Source organism: Tachypleus tridentatus, chromosome 4 (genome assembly GCF_004210375.1).
Source record: "Tachypleus tridentatus isolate NWPU-2018 chromosome 4, ASM421037v1, whole genome shotgun sequence".
NCBI lineage: Eukaryota > Metazoa > Arthropoda > Merostomata > Xiphosura > Limulidae > Tachypleus > Tachypleus tridentatus.
The window spans coordinates 107226786-107247390 of NC_134828.1; the positions used below are offsets into that span (position 1 = coordinate 107226786).

The following is a 20605-nucleotide window of genomic DNA, read 5'->3' on the forward strand; positions in this document are numbered from 1 at the left end:
AAGTGAGCGTGGACTTCGCCTTTGCAGACTTTGGATGTTCAGCAGTGAATGTGCAAAGTTTCACACATGTCATACAGAACTACCCGCAATAAACTTGTTAACAATTTGTCTCAAATTTTGCCTTTTGCGTTTCTTTACTCTTTTCTTTTTTTTGAAGAGTATATATTGTTTTAAGAATTTTCTGTTGCTACTAAAGACAGTGTCTTCAATCGTATTTCGATAGTGTTTATTATTATGTATATTTTTCATCTAGGAAGATAAAACATCTCGAACAATTTTAGTTTAACATTGGAAAGCTGGTTGTAATAAACACGAATTTATATGTTGGGTGTTTAATAACGCTAAAATCGCATATAGTATCAGAAGTTGTAAAATACTGATTGGCTCTTAAGTCATAGTATAGAAGTTTAAACGCTTATTGGCGTAGTTGATAACAGTATTATATATACTGAATTATATATACCGTATTACTTCGAATTTAAGACGCATCTTTTTCACGTTTAACCGAACTGAAAACAAGGGTGCGTCTTAAATTCGAGATATTATTTTCCCACTGTACCGTCACAATATAACACCCTCATGGCTGAAAGGGCGAGCATATTTGTCGCGACCTGGATTCAAACCCGAGACCCTCGGATTACGAGTCGAGTGCCTTAACCATCTGGCCATGCATAGCCGTAGAAGAAGGAATGTAGTTAGTTAAGAGCACTCACCGTTAGCTTTTGGACTTCAATGTGTATCACTTAAGAAGCTTTTGGACTTCAATGTGTATCACTTAAGAAGCTTAGCAAGGAGAGAAACCAAATATTTTTATTCACTCAGTCAAATTACGTAGGGATAGGTTTAGTTGCTGCTGTGCAAAATTTGAAATTCCCAACGTAAGAGCATGTTTATGCAAGAGCAAAACAAATATTTTCAAACGTCTTTTCTGTAATAACACAGTAAAGTCTACAATTGAACACGTGATACATTTTATATCCATGTAAAATTTTTTGTAGATCAAATGATGCTCATGATGTTGAAACATGGTTAACAAAAGGATGCCATGTGTTAAAATAAACAGCGTGGAATGCATGGAAACTGAAGTTAAAGGCCATAAGACGACAAGAAGGGGAGACAGTTCATAGAGTAAAAAATAACAGTGGAAATCACGATATAAATAACAAGAAAATACAGAAGGAGAGGAACAGCGGAAAGAAACTGGAATAATAGAACGATTACCCGGAAGTAAAACTTCGGAAGTGGAAAATGTTAGGGAAATAAGCATAAGGAACAAACGGAACTAAAGAAAGAGAAACAACAACATAAGGAGAATGGAAAGTGAGAAATAAAACCTATGGAGTGTGGGAAAAAATAAGTTGAATCTATATGGCGGAAAGATGAACGGAAGAGAAAACATCTGACGACAGATGTAGTTAAAATAAAACCACTTATATTTCTTGTTTATTTGTTGTTATTCTTTTGTCAGTGGCTTTATTTTAACTTCCTATCACAGAGGAAAGAGAAAACAACGACCGCTATTACAAGAAGGAAAAAAAATACAATAAAAATGATAGGGGTGCGTGTTTGTGAATTTCGCACAAAGCTACTCGAGGGCTATCTGTGCTAGCCGTCCCTAATTTAGCAGTGTAAGACATTTGGCCAAAGTGTTGTATAAGGTGACGCTCAGATGCAAGCAATAAATACCAAGTACCTATTTCCAGAGACGTCAGAAAATTCACGAAACATGAGTTATAACAAAGGGATCAACCGTATAAAGACATGATATGACAAAAATAAAAAGTTTTATTAATGAATAATTGTATTATTTTGAGACGCACTGTATAAGTCTGTTTTTTTGTTTTTTTTTCAATTTCGAGCAAAGCTACACGAGGGCTATCTTCGCTAACCGTCCTTAATTTAGCAGGGTAAGATTGGAGGGAAGGCAGCTAGTCATCACTACCCACCGCCAACTCTTGGGCTACTCTTTGACCAACAAATAGTGGGATTGACCGTCACATTATAACGCCCCCACGGCTGAAATGGCAAGCATGTTTGGTGCGACCGGGATTCGAACCCGCGACCCTCGGATTACGAGTCGAACGCCTTAACACACTTGGCCATTCCGGGCCCCAAAGAGATGTGAAAATGTCAATTGTTCTTATGTTAATTATCACAAATATAATGTTGGGTTACAATATTAAAACATAAAGGGCGAGCATGTTTGGTGCGACCGGGATTCGAACCTGCAACCTTCAGATTACGAGTCCAATGCCTTATCCCACTTGGCCATGCCGGGCCAATAATAAGGGAAAACCAGTGATGTCGAGAAACCCACTTGTTGAGAATTTATATGCAAAAGCGGCTCGTTTGGGTTGAGAAAATATTTTACATAGAAGAGCGAACAACGTTTCGACCTTCTTCGGTCATCGTCAGGTTGAAAGGTCGAAAGAAGGTCGAAGAAGGTCGAAACGTTGTTCGCTCTTCTATGTAAAATATTTTCTCAACCCAAACGAGCCGTTTTGCATATAAATAAGGAAAACGTAAAATGAAACTCAGACCAGAATCGTCTTCGCTAAGCCACACTTATACTGTATTACATTTCTTATCTCACTAAGAACTTATAAAGTTTATTTGTGTAAAACATTGGACCGGTTACCTTATAATTAATTTAACTTTGTGACTTCTGTTATTGGTGCATTTTTCCGATAGAAAGAACATGATAATGTTGAATCCAGCGAGATTAATCAGATATAAACTTATACGGAATAACGGCGTGATCGAATGCGAGAACCACGAAATGACTGCACGATGAAAGATGCTTGGTTCACCGCTTGCGTAACTTCTGTAATGGTACTCGCGCTTGAAACATACCTTAAAAATATTATTCAAGGGAAAAGACCAAGAGCTGGAATCGTACGTGTACAACAAACCAGCTTGACAGTAAGTTGATGACAACTTATGCACCTGACGTATAACTTGTAGGCTGCAAACCCATACATTGCGATTACCTTTCACGTGCTTCACAAAACATGCGCTTTACGTAGCAGTGAGCTGTGTGTGTGTGTATGTGTTTCACGCATAAAATTCAGTCAACACTCTGAAGACTATATTAGCAGCGACCGATCTCGTAAAGGGCGAAAGAGTGAAGATGACAGTACCGAAGATTCGTCTGCGGAATACAGTATATTTTTTAACAATTGCTATATTTGGCCAGCCGATATCTACTCTTGCCTTACGTTCCAGGTAAGCACAAAGTTACGTGTAAGAATTAACCAACCAGAGTTTACGACCAATAACATTCGTGATACTTATAAAAGACGGCGAGGCCACACTCATATTTAGTTTTTACCACAGTAACATTTCAGAATCATCCTGTTCAGGCTCGTAACCAAATAACTTCATTCAATAAGACATCTCTACGTAATGTGCTGCAGTGAAACCTAAACCACGGGGGATAGCCAGAGCTGGTGATTCAAACTGTAAATTCGTGATGACGAGAAACCCGTTGTTCTGTACTTTATTTTAATTAAAGTTTTAATACCCATACCAGCCGTCTTGAGAATACGGTTCAAATTGTAACTGGATTTTGTTTCCGTCAGCTGATTGGTAAGAAATATTGTTATTTATAAAGCAAAGTTTGCTGAACCATGCAAGGTGCGTTATTGTAAGCACGTTCTATCTGGTAATAAAACTTCGCATTTTGTAAGCTTCTTGGAGGGTTTGGTAGTTGTACTTATGAAACCCATTACTGAGTATTTAATCATAGCCTAGTTCCTTTAAAGTTACATCTGTCTACCAAATAAATGGCTGTAAAGAATCAGGCTTTGCTACTGTAATACTTGCGAAAGGTTAGTGGTAGTTCTCTAGTTTTTTCCTGTAAAACATAAATATAACCAATAGAGTGTTTGAAAACTTATCGTTAGAAGTGTTAAAGTTACACGTGTCAAAAGACCTAATGACGAAAGAATCCCACTATTACGGTACCAACTATTGAACAGTACCTTCACTACCGTTCATTATTCTATTGTATGTACTTTTTATCTTACGAAACTTGAACTGGTATCGTACACAATAAAGGAGTTGCTATCACTACACGAGCTGATGGATTTGTTCCAAGTTACTTTATATCAATAGTAAGACCTGCACTATCGCGCCCAAAGGATGCCGCATCACGCTGATTGGCTGACAAAGGGGATGATGTCGTCAAGGATTACAACGTCATAGTTCCATCACGTTTAAAGGAAATGAACAGAGAATAATTTCCTTAATTTTAAAGTATTCTGTTTATAAACAGTTTAGGAACTGTATAAGAAATGCTTAAAAGTGTAAAAAATGCCACATTTTCGATTAATAAACTATCTTCATAGTTTCTCTTTTTCAAAATAATACAAAATACGTAATATGTGCTATCTATGTGAAACTAACAGAGACATAAGAATAACAGGAGATATAACACATACGATTTTACCAAGGACATGTTGGTAGGCTGTCATGACAGGTGGCCATAACGTAAAAAGTTGTTATCCGAGAACGCGTTTCTAGGCAACCATCACAGCGATGATAGGCCCCCATGATGTCACCCTTTCTAGGGTGATTTAAACTTACAGACATGTAACATGTAGTAGTAAAAATTTATGTAATTGCAATCATATTACACTAAATAATATAATATGTCATTGAAAAACACTTGATTGATAATAAAAAGAGAAAGTTAAAATTTGTATATTATCATTTTAGGATAGGAAACTTAATTAACTGATAAGTTAGTGTTAAGCCTTTTTAAGACGAATTATTTATAATTAACTAATAAATCAAGGTTAAGTGTCTCTTTTATGATCATTTAATATAAATGAATTAATTATAAATATTTTAATTAATTAGTGACAAGCAACCTTTTAGGGACGATTTTATTAATTAACTGTCGAATTAATGAATAATTGTATTATTTTTGAGACGCACTGTATAAGTCTGTTTTTGTTTTGTTTTTGGAATTTCGCGCAAAGCTACTCGAGGGCTATCTGCGCTAGCCATCCCTAAGTTAGCAGTGTAAGACTAGAGGGAAGACAGCTAGTCATCACCACCCACCGCCAACGCTTGGGCTACTCTCTTACCAACGAATAGTGGGATTGACCGTAACATTATACGCTCCCACGGCTGAAAGGGCGAGCATGTTTGGTGCGACCGGGATTCGAACCCGCGACCCTCGGATTACGAGTCGAACGCTGTATAAGTCATGGCGGCCGTGAAACAGGTTTTCTACTTTGTGATGCAATCATCCATTAAGGCCGCCTAGCAACGCATCTCTAACTGGTGGCAAAACCTGGAACTATGATTTTGTCGTCTATGAAATAGTTTTCCATCATAATTACCAATACAAAAATGAATAATTTTTTTAGATAAGTAACGTATTCCATTCTAATTAATAGTTTACTTATTGGTTTCACCCATTTTATTTAGTATTGTTGGTTTGATTTGTGTCAAAAATATAAAATTAAGAATATTTAATATTAATTTAATATAATATGTACTTTCTATATGCGTTTATTAATATCCAGTTTAGGTACGACAGTTTTTCAATTTAGATTTAACTGGATTAAGTAACTGTTAGGATGACGATAGCTTCTAACAAAGCCGTTAGGCTTGGCATGGCCAGGTGGATAAGACACTCGACTCGTAATCATTAGCTGCCTTCCCTCTAGTCTTACACTGCTAAATTAGGGACGGTTAGCACAGATAGCCCTCGAGTAGCTTTGCGCAAAATTCAAAACAAACAAACAAACAAACAAACAAAACTGTTATAGCGAAATATTGAGCTAATAATGTTATATTCTGGGGATATAGGTCGTGGTTTAATTTACATTTATAGAAATTTCTCATAATAAACTCCAGTTTAAGTTAAACAAAGTTATGGATATGTTTCTATTGAAATAATATAAACGATTGACTACTAACAGGGTATCTCTAAAGTGAACGTTTCTTGACTTAATGTACGTTTCTACAATATAAATGTCTGTAAAATGAGATCCTTACATGAGTATTTGATAACACAGTTTCTAAAGGGCCTTACTGGAGTGAACACAAACCGTCTTCTGGCCTACAATAATAAAAAAAGAAAGAAATAATTGAGAGACGTTAATTTATCGAATTCCTTATCTAGGTTTCCAATAAGTTGTTCTAAAAAGTCAAATACTTTAATTATTATTTCTATCGTTCAGGTTTTGTTCAAACACATTGATAGAAGAAATACAATGATTTAGTATTCCGTAAAAGTAACTAAAACGGGTTATTTTGTTACAGCTATTCAAGGAAATAACCTTATAAAATAGGTGTACACTCAGTATATTCTGTAGATGCATAATACTTTTACCAGTGTGAGAGAAGCCACTCCCACTTTTGAACATGTGGTTGAAACTGAAGCTTTTGTGAAATTACAGCGATTAAGAGCTTTGTACGAAAAATCAAACAAACAAAAAACAAGTTTCTGTAAAGAATCTCCAATATTCTATACTTCCTTTTGCTGTAATTATATGTGTTGAGAAAACCGACCAATAATGAATACATGCAGATCATTGATCAAACACCTGGTTAAAAAAATCGAATTATGAACGTTTCATAGTAGTTCGCTACACTAATATGATGCATGCTGCTATAAACATTACCAGAAGTACTGTGACATATCTACTAGTAATTATTCTGAATATGGTACAAACTAGTGTAATTCTGTATAAGTTGTATGTTGGTGAATAGAGAGTAGCGGTAAAGACAAATGGTATTATTCAATTCGGTTTTAAAGTTTGTTCATATGCATACACACACAAATATTAACGTGGTATCGAGAACGATACTGTGAATAAATATTGTCTTTATTATCAGACGTTCAGTAAAATAGACTATGTATTATCAAACGTTCAGTAAAATGAACTGTGTATTATCAGACGTTCAGTAAAATGGACTATGTATTATCAGACCCTCAGTAAAATGGACTATATATTATCAGACGTTCAGTGAAATAGGCTATGTATTATCAGACATCCAGTAAAATGGACTATGTATTATCAGACGTTCAGTAAAATGGACTGCGTGTTATCGAACGTTTAGTAACATGGACTGTGTATTAACGGAGGTTAAATAATCGTTTTGTTATTGTTTGTTTGCATGTAATAGGATATGATCTGTTTAATACGTTTCTTTCGAATCTGGCCCGCATATTCTTATTGTTTATGTACTTTACCATTCTATATGCCGTCGAAGTAATAACCAAAATGTTTAAGATAACGTTAATATTGAATACTATGCCAGACATGAAGAGTTATGAGAACTAATAGTGGCTCAATGTTTCTCGTACTGTATGTTTGTTTGTTGTATAGCGCAGAGCAACACATTGAACTATCTGTGCCAAGCCCAACAATACTCAAATTTAGCGTTATAACCTTTCAGACTTGTCTCCGAGTCACTAGAGGGTACATGGTTTGTGTAATACTAAAAGTATAAATGCTTTTATGAAAAACAATGCTTTGTTTTGTTTCTGTTATAGTTTTCGATTAGGTTACCATTTGCTCTATTGTGTTATTTATCAAATGAAATTAACGGAACGTTCTAGAAATCTCGTGTTGAGTTGTTTTTTTCCCTATATGTTATATTTTTTGTACTTGAGGTGTTGTTGTTGCGAATATTGACCTTTATTCACCACTAGACTAGAAGCGCAAGAAACCATTTCACCACAAAAATTATCAATTTCACTCTTTTTCACACATGTAACTGGTAGTTTTGATACCACTTACTGGCGTTAGTGTTAACCGAACCTCAACACGTTTACAATATAAACAGATTTACACACGAAGACGTTAGCTATGTAATATTAATAGAGAATGCTTTTGAGTGTGTTTTTATTTTCTTATTATTTTATGAAAACTCGAAAAGTATTTCCATTACGAGTAAAATACAATTCTGTTTTCAAATTGGGAACTTGCGTTCAGATTTCGTTCTTATTGAATCATCATAATAAAGGTAACATGTTTTCACGCTTCTGTGAAGCTTGGAATTCACCTTCTTTAAGTATTGTTTAATGGTGAATAGTAAAGAAAGAGACGACTTAGCTAAACTTTAATAAATTATACATAACAGAGACATTGTCAACATAAGAAGTTGTTTAGTTATAATTCTTTTCAGGGTTTATTTTGAGTTTACTAGAATTCGTATGGAAGTAGTTGGGGTATATTCGTTGGGCGTCCAAAGTATAGCTTCTTACGCTGATTGGTTGCTTCAGATGAGGAGGGCAGTGATAAGAGATATATATATGCAAAAATGGGTCGTTAGGGGCTGAGAAAATATTTTACATAGAAGAGCGAACAACGATGACCGAAGAAGGTCGAAATTGTTCGCTCTTCTATGTAAAATATTTTCTCAACCCAAACGAGCTGTTTTTACATATATATTTCTCTACCAGTGGGTTTTCTCGACATCACTGAGTGATAAGAGATAGCTTGAGACAAAGAGATCACATGACTTCCTAGTCCAACGAAGTGGTACCAGCAGGCGTGTCACTCGGGTCATCATAGTTCTTGATGTCATAAGTCCAAACTGTGCCACCAGGTGTCGATTTACCAGGGGGCTAAAGTGAAAGACAATGAAGTAATCTCTGAAGAACTTGCAAATGGTTCAGAAGATGTTGTGGGTCAACAGGTACTAAACATGCCTTAGTATCATCAACTTTATAATTTACAATTCAATAATATATCCAAACTTTATAATGTATATCTCATCTAATTTGCATAATATATCCAAACTTTATAATGTATATCTCATCTAATTTGCATAATATATCCAAACTTTATAATGTATATCTCATCTAATTTGCATAATATATATTTTTTGATAAATACACGGTTATCTTATAGATATTTAGTCGTTTTTTTTTCTCATTTTATGGGTCTAATTCTTCCATGCCATTACAGAATGTAAATGTTAACACTATGGTAATGCTTTCCTGATCTCTGTTGACAACTGAATAAACTAGGGTTACAATACTTATCATTCTTTAGAATTCCAATACACTTGTACCCAGGGGATGCCTTAATGGTTCTGCTTAAATGAACATACTGATCAAATTGAGAGTATGAAATAACTAAAATATAGAAAGAAGTTAACATATGGTGTTGGTATGTGCTAGAATAATTCTGTTTAATAACACTTCTCAGCTAAAACTTGATAGAAACGTTATATATTAAGTTTTGTTGTCATGGCACGGCCGAGAAACGTATGGAGAATTGTCAGTAGAGCAGAGAGTTTGCTTAACAGCTTTACGTGATGCTGATTGGATCTCCGACCAATTGCTGCAGACCATCAAGTTCACACTAGATCGTGGGACTGTGATAAGTAAATTTGAAAATGGGAAAGGAAAAGGCAGAACACCTGAACTCAATTATATTGATGTTAAGTATCTTTGTTTATGTAGTCTTTGGGACAGAAGGAAGACTGCCACTGATCGCAAGCATGAGATAAACGACCATGTACCAAATGACAGAAAGGTGCCCAGGTCTACAGTATCATGAACATTCAATGAGAATGGAATATTTGGTCATGTAACAGTTAAAAATACTTTACTTCGATCTCCAAGTATTGTCAAGAGACTGAAATTTGCTAAAAAGTAAAAAAAATGTAGTTTTGATTATTGTAAAAGTGTGTTATGGATGGATGAGTCCAAATGTGACATATATGGCTCAAAATGTAGGTTATATGTCTGGTGGAAGAAAGATGAAAAATACTTACCTCAATGCATAGCATCTGCGATGAAACATGGGGAAGGCAGTGTGATGGTTTGGGAGTGTTTGTTTCTGTTGAGGTGACAAGAGGTATTTGCAAAAATGGATGGTGTGTGTGTGTGTTTGTGCTTTACTTATAGCAAAGCCACATCGGGCTATATGTTGAGCCCACCGATTGGAATCGAACCCCTGATTTTAGAGTTGCAAATCCGTAGACTTAGTGCTTTATTAGGGGGGGGGGATGGATGGAATAATGGACCCCAGCACAAATACCATCAGTTATCAGTCCATCATGGTATACCTAGTGGTTTGCATGCAATTGGTAACGGATTTCACTACCAAGAAGATAATGACCCCAAACCTTCATACAACCTATGTGGGGGCTTTATAATATGATTTTCTCTCCTGTTATTTATTGATAAAATACTAGCCCAAGAGTTGGCAGTGAGGGGTGTTAACTATTTGCCTTCCCTCTAGTCTATCACTGCTAGATTTGGGAGGGCTAGCATATCTATACTTTGAGTAACTTTGTATAAAATTAAAAACAAACTAAACTAAATCCAGTGTAGGTCAGTAAGTTGATTCATTAACTTTCGTTAGTAAAGGTACGTTTAACTGTGATATATGTCACGTGCCAATGGATTAACTTAGTTAAGGATAAAATGTACTTTAGATTTATATATGATAAACAGTAAATATAATTGTTATTTTCAACTGTATGGTGTGTCAGAATGTTATACTTACAATATGTCTCATCATTTCTAGTGATTTGAATTGTCTCAGTTGGTAAGTGTTACTGTCATAAATTATTATAATAGAAAATCTGAAATAGTAACTGAGGTTAATGAAATTCTGTTCTATTGAAATGTTTATGTTAATAAAAAGTACAAGTTTTACCATGTTTAACTGGAACAAAATAAATAAACAATCAAGTTTATTAGCTAGGTGGTAAAAGTAGACATAAGATTGAAAACTGGGCTATATTATTTCATATATAGATTCATAATGTAAGAACATATGTAAACAATAAAGTCAAACTACTAAACTATACTTGGTAAAACATACGTTATATATGTAAAGTTTAAATAACGTACTTGTAAGACTATAAGAAACAGTCATTTTGATAATTACCTAGACTTGTTAGTGTAAGTATGATGTAGCATCGAACTGTACAGCATTACAATTAATGTAACGAGCATTAACTAAATAAGAGTTTGAATGTTTGACTTATAAAATAGTTCTTTTCAGGACTACATATCTCTAAGATAAGCTAATGCAAATATAAAAATATGTTATGAAAATTAGATGAAATATTAATTTCAAGCTTTTGGTTATTATGAGAGTGAAATTTGTAAAACTAATGACGTAATCACATTGAAGCATGTTGACTTCTATTAATCCTCATCGTCCTCTGGTGGTTTACTCATGATTCATCTGCGCACTCGTCATTTCTCACATCCACATTTTAGTAATATATTTCATCTCAGCCAACCAGCAACTTGCCTCTTGTAATAAAATCTTTAAAGCCCTAGTATTTAACTCTACTGCTCTTTTTATCGTATGAGACAGCCAATCAGCGAGAGGCGGCATCTCTTTGACGCTTAAGAGGCATTCCAACTACCAAGGGACCTGCAATCACGCGAAATATTAATATAAAATGTATGGAATTCATATGTCACGCAAAGAAACGATTCAATAGAAATTTAAAATTTAGTTTTTTTGTATAAAAATTAATATTAATAAAACAGGGAGTCATGTAAGATAAAATTCAATAAAACAGGGAGTCATGTAAGATAAAATTCTTTGGTGAAGAACTTTGAACGAATGCTTTTCCTTCATGTCTTGAGTTTTGAAAAACTCGTTTTCTGTTTTCCACTTTTCTGTCTGGCAAAACCACATGATCTATGTTAAGACTAAGTTATAGAAAGCTATTTTCTTTATTTTGATACACACAAACACACATACACAAATGAGAACAGAGAACCCTCACAGAACACTGTTAGATACTGTATTTACTTACATTACGTAAAGAAATGATTTTGATTTACCCTTTACTTGTCCAATAAACATTTCACTATATATGTAAACAAAGAACCTTTCAAAATTTTTCAATTTTTTAAAAAATTTCGTTACTATAGGCAAAACTTTTATTCCTTTTAATGTCCAAAAATGATCTTCTTAATGTCCCCCTGAGAGTTTCCTCATGCATTGAACGAGTATTTCAGGTAAATATCCAATAAAATCAGAAGGGAATATTCAAGTTTAACCCCACTATTAAACAAGGCAAAAGAATTGTCGGAAGGGCTATTGATACCTTTGTGTTTATGAAAAAATTAAACTGGCTTACAATTACGATTTTATTTGATGTTAAAGAAACGTGATGTTTTTGTCATCAATATTAAATCTCGGCCATCTTCAGTTAAACTAGCTTACAACAATGATTTTATTTGACACCAAAGAAACGTGATGTTTTTATTATCAATATTAAAACACGTCCGTTTTAGATGCTAAAACAGGTGTAAACAGAATGATAACACCACCAATTTTATATTTAGTTAAAAGCCATGAAAAGCTTTAGCTAAGAAACCTGGATGAAAATGGTTTTGTAATATTTTATATATATATATATATTGTTTTTATACCAATCTTCAGTGCAAATGTTCTTTTTTCCAGAAGTGTCATAAAATACGAAGGTCGTTTGCTATTTATTAATTATCTCATTTTTTTGGTCTTAAAACGTGAAACTCCCAATTTTTCTTCATTTAAACTGTGACCGCATTAACTCGAGACTTAAACTTTACAGCTGAACTTGGCAGGCAGAATGTTTTTTTAGTTTTATTTAAGTTCTTTGTATGTATTTAAAGATAAATGTTTTGTTTAATTAAAGTGATTCTAATTCAATGCTGATGTCTTACATATTGTATGAGTTCAAGTAATTATTTCTCTAATCACAGAACTTATATTTATGAAATTTATTTTGGGGATTTATGCACAAATATACTACATTATTGTTCTTTACTTTTTTGTTTTAAATTATAAAACGTAGCTAGTTTTAAAACATAAAATTGACCGAACTCAAATAATAAAGTAAATAGTATTCAGTGTAATAAACGTTTCGTTAACACAAATACGTTAAACGTTTGTTATAGTTATTTTATTGCGACGAATGTTTTAAGTAAAGGAACTTTCGAAGTTTTCTCTTTCAGCCTGTTTAAACTGTGCTCCTTTTTTTGTATAATGTTATATTGAGGTAATAGACATGAATATAAGGTAACATTATGTAATCCTTACATGATGGGTTTTTAAACTATTTTTAGACTGGAGTCCTTACAGAGCACAATGAGCGGCCACAGAAGCTGGTACAATTGAATTAATACATCCTATACACGAATGTTAAGAACAAACATTTTTTTAAATATATATATATTTATTTATCTTTTAAAACCACATTAAGTGATTGCTTAGAAGTTTAATTACTAAGACTTTCATTAGAACATAACTTATTTACGTCACGTGCACCTCAATTGATCAGTTCAGTTCTGCTTCTTGAGAATAGTAAGATTAAGTTATTGCATAGCTATATCGAATAAGTGTCGAGTTTTTGTCTGTCATTTATAGAACCACGAATATTTTACATTCATATATTTTTAAATAACGAACATTTTACTTACCAGATGCTACATAAAACGACGTATTTACACTACTTTAAATAAGTTTATCCTTCATTCGGGTTTATGTTCATGTTCTATTTACACTACTTATTTCGAGTTGAGAATTTAAGGACATGTGTTTATTAACATGTGTTTGTTTTTTAATTGAGGATTTATGTAACTATTTTTTGTTTCAACTAATTTATATCAGCCTGTTCTTTACTGATAAAGTATGGACACACGCATACACTGCTTTGGAGACGTTTACTTTCAATTGAGGGTTTATGTACACGCGACTAATGTTTGTTTTTTTTTCTAAAGCGAAACTTTGACAACTTGAAAAGATGAGATCATAGAAGTTAGTTTTTGTTCATTCTTCGGAACAGACTTATGAATTAATTAATTTATTAGATCTATTCAGACACTAAATTTAAAATAGGTGAAGAAAATGTATGCGATGAATGGAGGCTCCAATAAGGTATGAATACACGTCTGACGATTTTGTAGAACCTCAAATTATATGGCAGTTTTTCATCTGTTAAATATCTTGTTTGTAAACTAGGTCTTATCATATGAGTATTTGAATGCTGTATGATATTAGTTTCTTGTTAAGATTGTTATTAAGCATCTGTTTTGTACTTGGAACGTTATTAATGGAAAAGATCGAATGTCGTTAAAACCTGAAATTTAAAGGGAGAATGAAAGCGACGTCACGTGATAAAAATATCACATTTTCTGAGCTTGTCGTAACTATATGAGAGTAACTTTGTGTTTGTACACGTATGACGTTCTAGTCGCTAAGCCTTTTTTTGATTTCAAGGAGTAATATTTTGAAAAAATTATTTACAAGTGAAACATTTTCACTCAAACTAGCTGTTTAGAATACTATTTAAAAAAATGCTTAAATACGTTAACATTCTAGAGGCATAAATTCATGGATAATTAACAAAATATTTGCATTTTTTTTATTATCCAAACACCTCAAACAGTGACATTAAATAACATATACGTTGACTATTTACAACGACCAAAAATTAAGAAATCCGTTTTCCATATGCCCTAATATTACACTAGTATTTCCATTTATATGGTTTACTTTAGTGGTAGCTATCGGTAAACAAACAACAACAAACTATTAAACATTAGGTTTCTCAGAATCTTCATAAATAACTTATTACCAACGAAGGAATGTTTATGTTAGTGTAAAATAGCCGTACTTATTAGCGTATGCTCACGTCACTAAGCTTTCGGTTTCAGTACACTACATCGTCAACAAGACAGTTTTAGGCCTCCGTTTGTTAATGAGCCACGTGCGCAGTCATCTCTGTACAGCCAAGAAAAAATATATTAGGAAATTTTACGGTGCACTTAAAACGAGTCACTTGTGAATAAATAAACGCTCGCGCTGAAAGAAAATTTAATGGTTACCTTTGTAAATCGTAAAGCTTTCGTCATGCAATTCACAGAGAAAATTAAAAGGTATATTTAAATATGCATTGATGTTCTGTTCACAATAAATAATATATAACGTACATCAGTGGTATTAAGCTGACTGGCGTATACCTGGAAACTCTGTTCAACAAATAGGACAGACAATAGGATCTGGCAATCCAAGGATTTCGTTTTAATCAAAATCTTTATTTCGTTGTTCGTTTACTGTGATTTGGCATGATGTCTTGTCCAAGTGACCTGATGACGGGGGTCAATTCTGGTCAATACCTGTTTGTAGAAAACCCTTCTTTCAAAATAACCTTCTTTATTGAGTCTCCTATTCAAATACTTTATGGATACCATGAAATAAATGTGTTCATTCTGTTCTTACTGCAAAGTCATGCAGAAATTTATTGACGTGATCAAAACATGGTAATCTCGAACAGTGGTTTTTTTTTCGGCCTCTACCAGTAGACTTTCCTGGAACAACTATTCCTGTAGTCCAAAGTGTTGTGTCTCAATTTCTATCAATTTAATTTTGCAATACTGTTCTGGTAATGTCAGTTTTTGTTATACAAGTTCTGGACAGTCGAACAATTTGACGCTTCAAAGCTTTTGGTATGACTCTAGGCCAAGTAAAAGGGAACTGTTTGAAAAAAGTGTTGACCTCTTTAGAAAAAGATTATATCAAAACTATGTCCTTTTACATAAAAAAAGTATTATGTGTGTTTTAACACAACAGAATATATTTGTCAAATCATACGCTACCCTTTCCGTTATCACTCAGGTAACAATATCAATATATTAGAACAGAGACTGTATTTTGGTTAGTAACATGTATCAAAACTCTTTACTTTATACGCCATTTAGAGAACAAATTATCTGGTATTTACTATAAAGGTTTTCTATACAAATAGTTTAAGTTCTGAGGAATACAAACCATGTTCAATGTTTACTCTTTGTACCATCGAAGAACATTTCGAAACATGTTTAAGAAATATGGAAGAAAAACGTTTAAGTTCCATCTATTTTAATCGATCTCAAACTAAAAATCTACGTAGCTAAATTGTTTAAAATCCTATTATTAGAACCGAAACAATTTTTAAGGAATTTAACTTCTTTGGCTTAGCTTCATGAGATTCTCGAACATCGGATCAGAATGTTTTAAATGAACTTCACGAGGAATGAAAGGGAAATTCAAAACCCATTTCATTGATATTTGGATTATTATATCATCCTAAAGGAAGTAAAGGGTGCAGTTGATTTAAACTGGTTTCAGTTAAATACGTCTAATTAAAAGTCCATCACTGTTCACAGTAATTTGTACCATTAGTCACGATGATAGAGTTTTAGTTTGGTTTGTTTTGAATTCCGAGCAAAGCTACACTGTATCTCTAATATTGTCATCGCTGTAGTCTGGTAAGACAAAACTGTATCTCTTATACTATCATCGCTGTAGTCTGGTAAGACAAAACTGTATCTTTAATGCTATCATCGCTGTAGTCTGGTAAGACAAAACTGTATCTTTAATACTATCATCGCTGTAGTCTGGTAAGACAAAACTGTATCTTTAATACTATCATCGCTGTAGTCTGGTAAGACAAAACTGTATCTCTAATACTATCATCGCTGTAGTCTGGTAAGACAAAACTGTATCTCAAATGTTATCATCGCTGTAGTCTGGTAAGACAAAACTGTATCTCTAATATTATCATCGCTGTAGTCTGGTAAGACAAAACTGTATCTCTAATATTATCATCGCTGTAGTCTGGTAAGACAAAACTGTATCTCTAATACTATCATCGCTGTAGTCTGGTAAGACAAAACTGTATCTCTAATACTATCATCGCTGTAGTCTGGTAAGACAAAACTGTATCTCTAATGCTATCATCGCTGTAGTCTGGTAAGACAAAAACTGTATCTCTAATACTATCATCGCTGTAGTCTGGTAAGACAAAACTGTATCTCAAATGTTATCATCGCTGTAGTCTGGTAAGACAAAACTGTATCTCAAATGCTATCATCGCTGTAGTCTGGTAAGACAAAACTGTATCTCTAATGTTATCATCGCTGTAGTCTGGTAAGACAAAAACTTTATCTCTAATATTATCATCGCTGTAGTCTGGTAAGACAAAACTGTATCTCTAATATTATCATCGCTGTAGTCTGGTAAGACAAAACTGTATCTCTAATATTATCATCGCTGTAGTCTGGTAAGACAAAACTGTTTTTACTATTGTCATTATTTTAGTCTGGCAATAGAAATTGATGTTTTAAACGTAGTCTATCGAGAAGAAACTGTGTCTTATATTGTATTCTAGCAGGACTAAGGTGTTTCTCAAAACTGTTTTTGTCAAATAGTTACATGTCTCAATTGATGAACTTTGGGCAGTAAATTTCATAAAACGCATGTGTTTTTTATTGTATTCTGTGTGTTTTATTAAGATACTTACAGATTTAAAGGAGAAGTTTTATGTCACTTGAATAGCTAAAGGGTTATTTGACGATGCCTGTTCAGCCTATAACTTTTCATACTAAAATGATGCATTTGAAAGGACAGTTTTGAAAGAGCTTTGTGTTAATAAGAGAAAATTTTGGTTGTTTGTGTTGAATTTTGCACAAAGCTACTCGAGGTCTATCTGTGCTAACCGTCCCTAATTTAACAGTGTAAGACTAGAGGGAAGGCAGCTAGTCATCACCCCCCACCGCCAATTCTTGGGCTACTCTTTTACCAACGAATAGTGGGATTGACCGTTACATTATAACGCCCACACGGCTGAAAGGGCGAGCATGTTTGACGTGATGGGAATTTTAACCCGCGTCCCTGAGATTACGAGTCGAATGCCTTAACCCACCTGGCCATGCGGGGCCTCAGAAAAATTTTTAATAAGAAAAAACTGCTTATACAATCTGAGTAGTGATATCCTAGCAAAGCAACACGAGTGTAGCTTAGAGTAAAAAACAACAACAAGTACAAACAGAACCGACATAACAGTGTTTTGAAACAATTTGTTCCGATAAATCGTTCACTAACATGCACCGTTTCAAAATCAGCAAGCCGCTCATCATTTTATCAAGTGACAGTTGAGGGCTTATTAGGTTATTCTTATTTCAATGCACGGAATGAGCAGGTAATTAAGGAACTCGACTCGTAATCCGAGGGTCACGGGTTCGAATCCCTATCACACCAAACATGTTTGCCCTTTCAGCTGTGGGAGCGTTATAATGTAACGGTGAAGTCCACTATTCGTTGCTAAAAGCGTAGCCAAGAGTTGGCGGTGGGTGGTGATGACTAGCTGCCTTCCCTCTAGTCTTACACTGCTAAATTAGGGACGACCAACGCAGATAGCCCTTGTGTAGCTTTGCGCGAAATTCAGAACGAACCACACTTATTTTAATGTTTATAACTTAATAACAGATACGTTAAAGTGAGAGTAGGACAAGAACTATCGATATACGCCGCGTGGAATTCGCTTGAAATTAAGTAATTCTATGAAGCTTTTTATGCGTAATCTGAAACACGCCTAAGAAAAAAAAAATGTATTCTGAATAATGTAGCGTTTTCTGCTGGTCTTAGAATGGATGAAATTACTACCTGAACCAAAAATATGACACAAACGACATAAAGGCTCTTTCGTTTTGATAGAATTTGGGCACTCGAAGTTCAAGTGAAAAATAATTTATGAACTCAACTTCGTTACAAACGCTTTACTTTGTCTTGGTATGCATATAGTATTCTTAATCATAAAATCGATGGCAGTGTACAGTAAGTATCCCAGTGGGTCGGCGGTTAGTTTGGGGATCTACTACCCTAAAATCTAGGACTCGATTCTCCGCTGTTGACAGAGTGCAGATTGTCTGTGGTGTGTCTATAAACAATGACAACAACGGTATACAACATTTAGTACTGTGTTTGCTCTGTAATAAATGTTTGGTAAATAATGAAAATGTGCTTTTTTAAGTGTTATTTGGTTATTTGTGATGATGTATTGGTTTGTTTTGAATCTCGCGCAAAGCTACACGAGCACTATCTGCGCTAGCGTCTTTAATTTAGCAGTGTTAGACTAGAGGGAAGGCAACTAGTCATAACCACTCACCGCCAACTCTTGAGTTACTGTTTTACCAACGAATAATGGGATTGACGGGAACATTATAACACCTCCATGGCTGAAGGAGCGAGCATGTTTGGTGTGACGGGGATCCGAAGTGATGATGCAAGTGCTTACTTTTGGTGATAGGCCCGGCATGGCCAGGTGGGTTAAGGCGTTTGACTCGTTATCTGAAGGTCGCGGGTTCTAATCTCGGTCGCACCAAACATGCTCGCCTTTTCAGCCATGGGGGCATTATTATGCGACAGTCAATCCCACTATTTGTTTGTAAAAGAGTAGCCCAAGAGTTGGCGGTGGGTGGTGATGACTAGCTGCCTTCCCTCTAGTCTTACACTGCTAAATTAGGGACGGTTAGCGCAGATAGCTCTTTAGTAGCTTTGCGCGAAATTTAAAAAAACAAACAAACAAACAAACAAACTTTTGGTGACGGTATTCTTTGTCGTCAGAATATTGACTTCTGCGGTGTTTCTTTTTTTGGTTTAAAATTCCACATGTTGAAATTGGAACGTCGTAAGAAGCCATTAATTTGTGGGTTAAGTATCAGCCATAATTTCGATAATATTCGTTATTTTTACGAAAACTTAAAGAATTAGGAAAATGAATAGGATGAATTATTACTGAATAGACGATTAAGGACGTTATTATTAAAACAGTTGTGTGTGGAAATTAGCATACCAGGTCACAACTGGAGCCAATTAGAAAACGTGATGGAACGTATTTCTTGGAACAACGTTTCGACATTGCTTGACGTTTGTAGGTAGCGTAATGCTACCGAAAACTGAAGTGTTACGATTTGAAGTTCAAAGATAGAATATCCTTTGTATTCAATGACATTGGAAAACAAAGGATTGTGGATCAACTTGGAGTACCAGGACCTTTCAAAGATAGAACTGCAAAAAGTCATACCCTAAAATTGCCAAAAAATAAGAAAACAGTTTTTTGTGATAACTTTAATAAAAGTTTCATAGATGATACAAATTAATTGATTCATGACTTTAGACTTAATTAATAACGTTTTAGTGCCCAAACAGCTGTCGTTATTTCTTCTTCTTGTGACAATCTTGAAGCAAAAATTCCTTGTATCTACGTTAAAACCACCCTTAACATGTTCTTTAGTATTCTATTTCTTGTCACTGAGTATATGTGCATATTTCCACGCTCCAAGACAAAGAAACTGATAAAAAACGATAGATGATTTTGTGCAGAAATTTTGTTTTTAAATTAAAACAAAATCAATCTACTTTTAATTTTGAAAATAACTCTTAGATCTATTTTATGGTAGACTCCACTAAAAGGATTATTCAATTGTTTTTTTTTTAAATAAAACAACAACAATACTGCTTTTCCAAATAAAAGACAGTACCATTGATGTCGGTAATGTTGGCACATTTATGTTCTCTTATTTTAATACCCGAACTCCTTCTAAATATAGTCATACGATTTTATCTATTTCATAAATGCAGAAATAATTGTTGTTTTCCCAGTAAATGTTATATATTCTTTACTACTTCATGAAATATCACCATTTGGATTAGTGTTAGCAGGGTAAGACTGGAGGGAAGGCAGCTAGTCATCACCACCCAGCGCCAACTCTTGGATTACTCTTTTACCCACGAATAGTGGGATTGACCGTCACATTATAATGCCCCCACGGATGAAAGGGCGAGCATGT

The 20605-nt window shown here is 34.3% G+C and overlaps 1 protein-coding gene across 1 annotated transcript in view; it reads left to right on the forward strand.

Annotated features, from left to right (window-relative positions):
• Positions 1-3055: 3055 nt before the first annotated feature.
• LOC143248186 (glycine receptor subunit alpha-4-like) overlaps positions 3056-20605 on the forward strand; it is a 59072-nt gene continuing 41522 nt past the window's right edge. Inside the window, exon 1 of the mRNA XM_076496619.1 lies at positions 3056-3225. Coding sequence (XP_076352734.1) covers positions 3131-3225 — 95 coding nt within the window. The 5' untranslated portion in view covers positions 3056-3130. The remainder of the gene's footprint in view (positions 3226-20605) is intronic.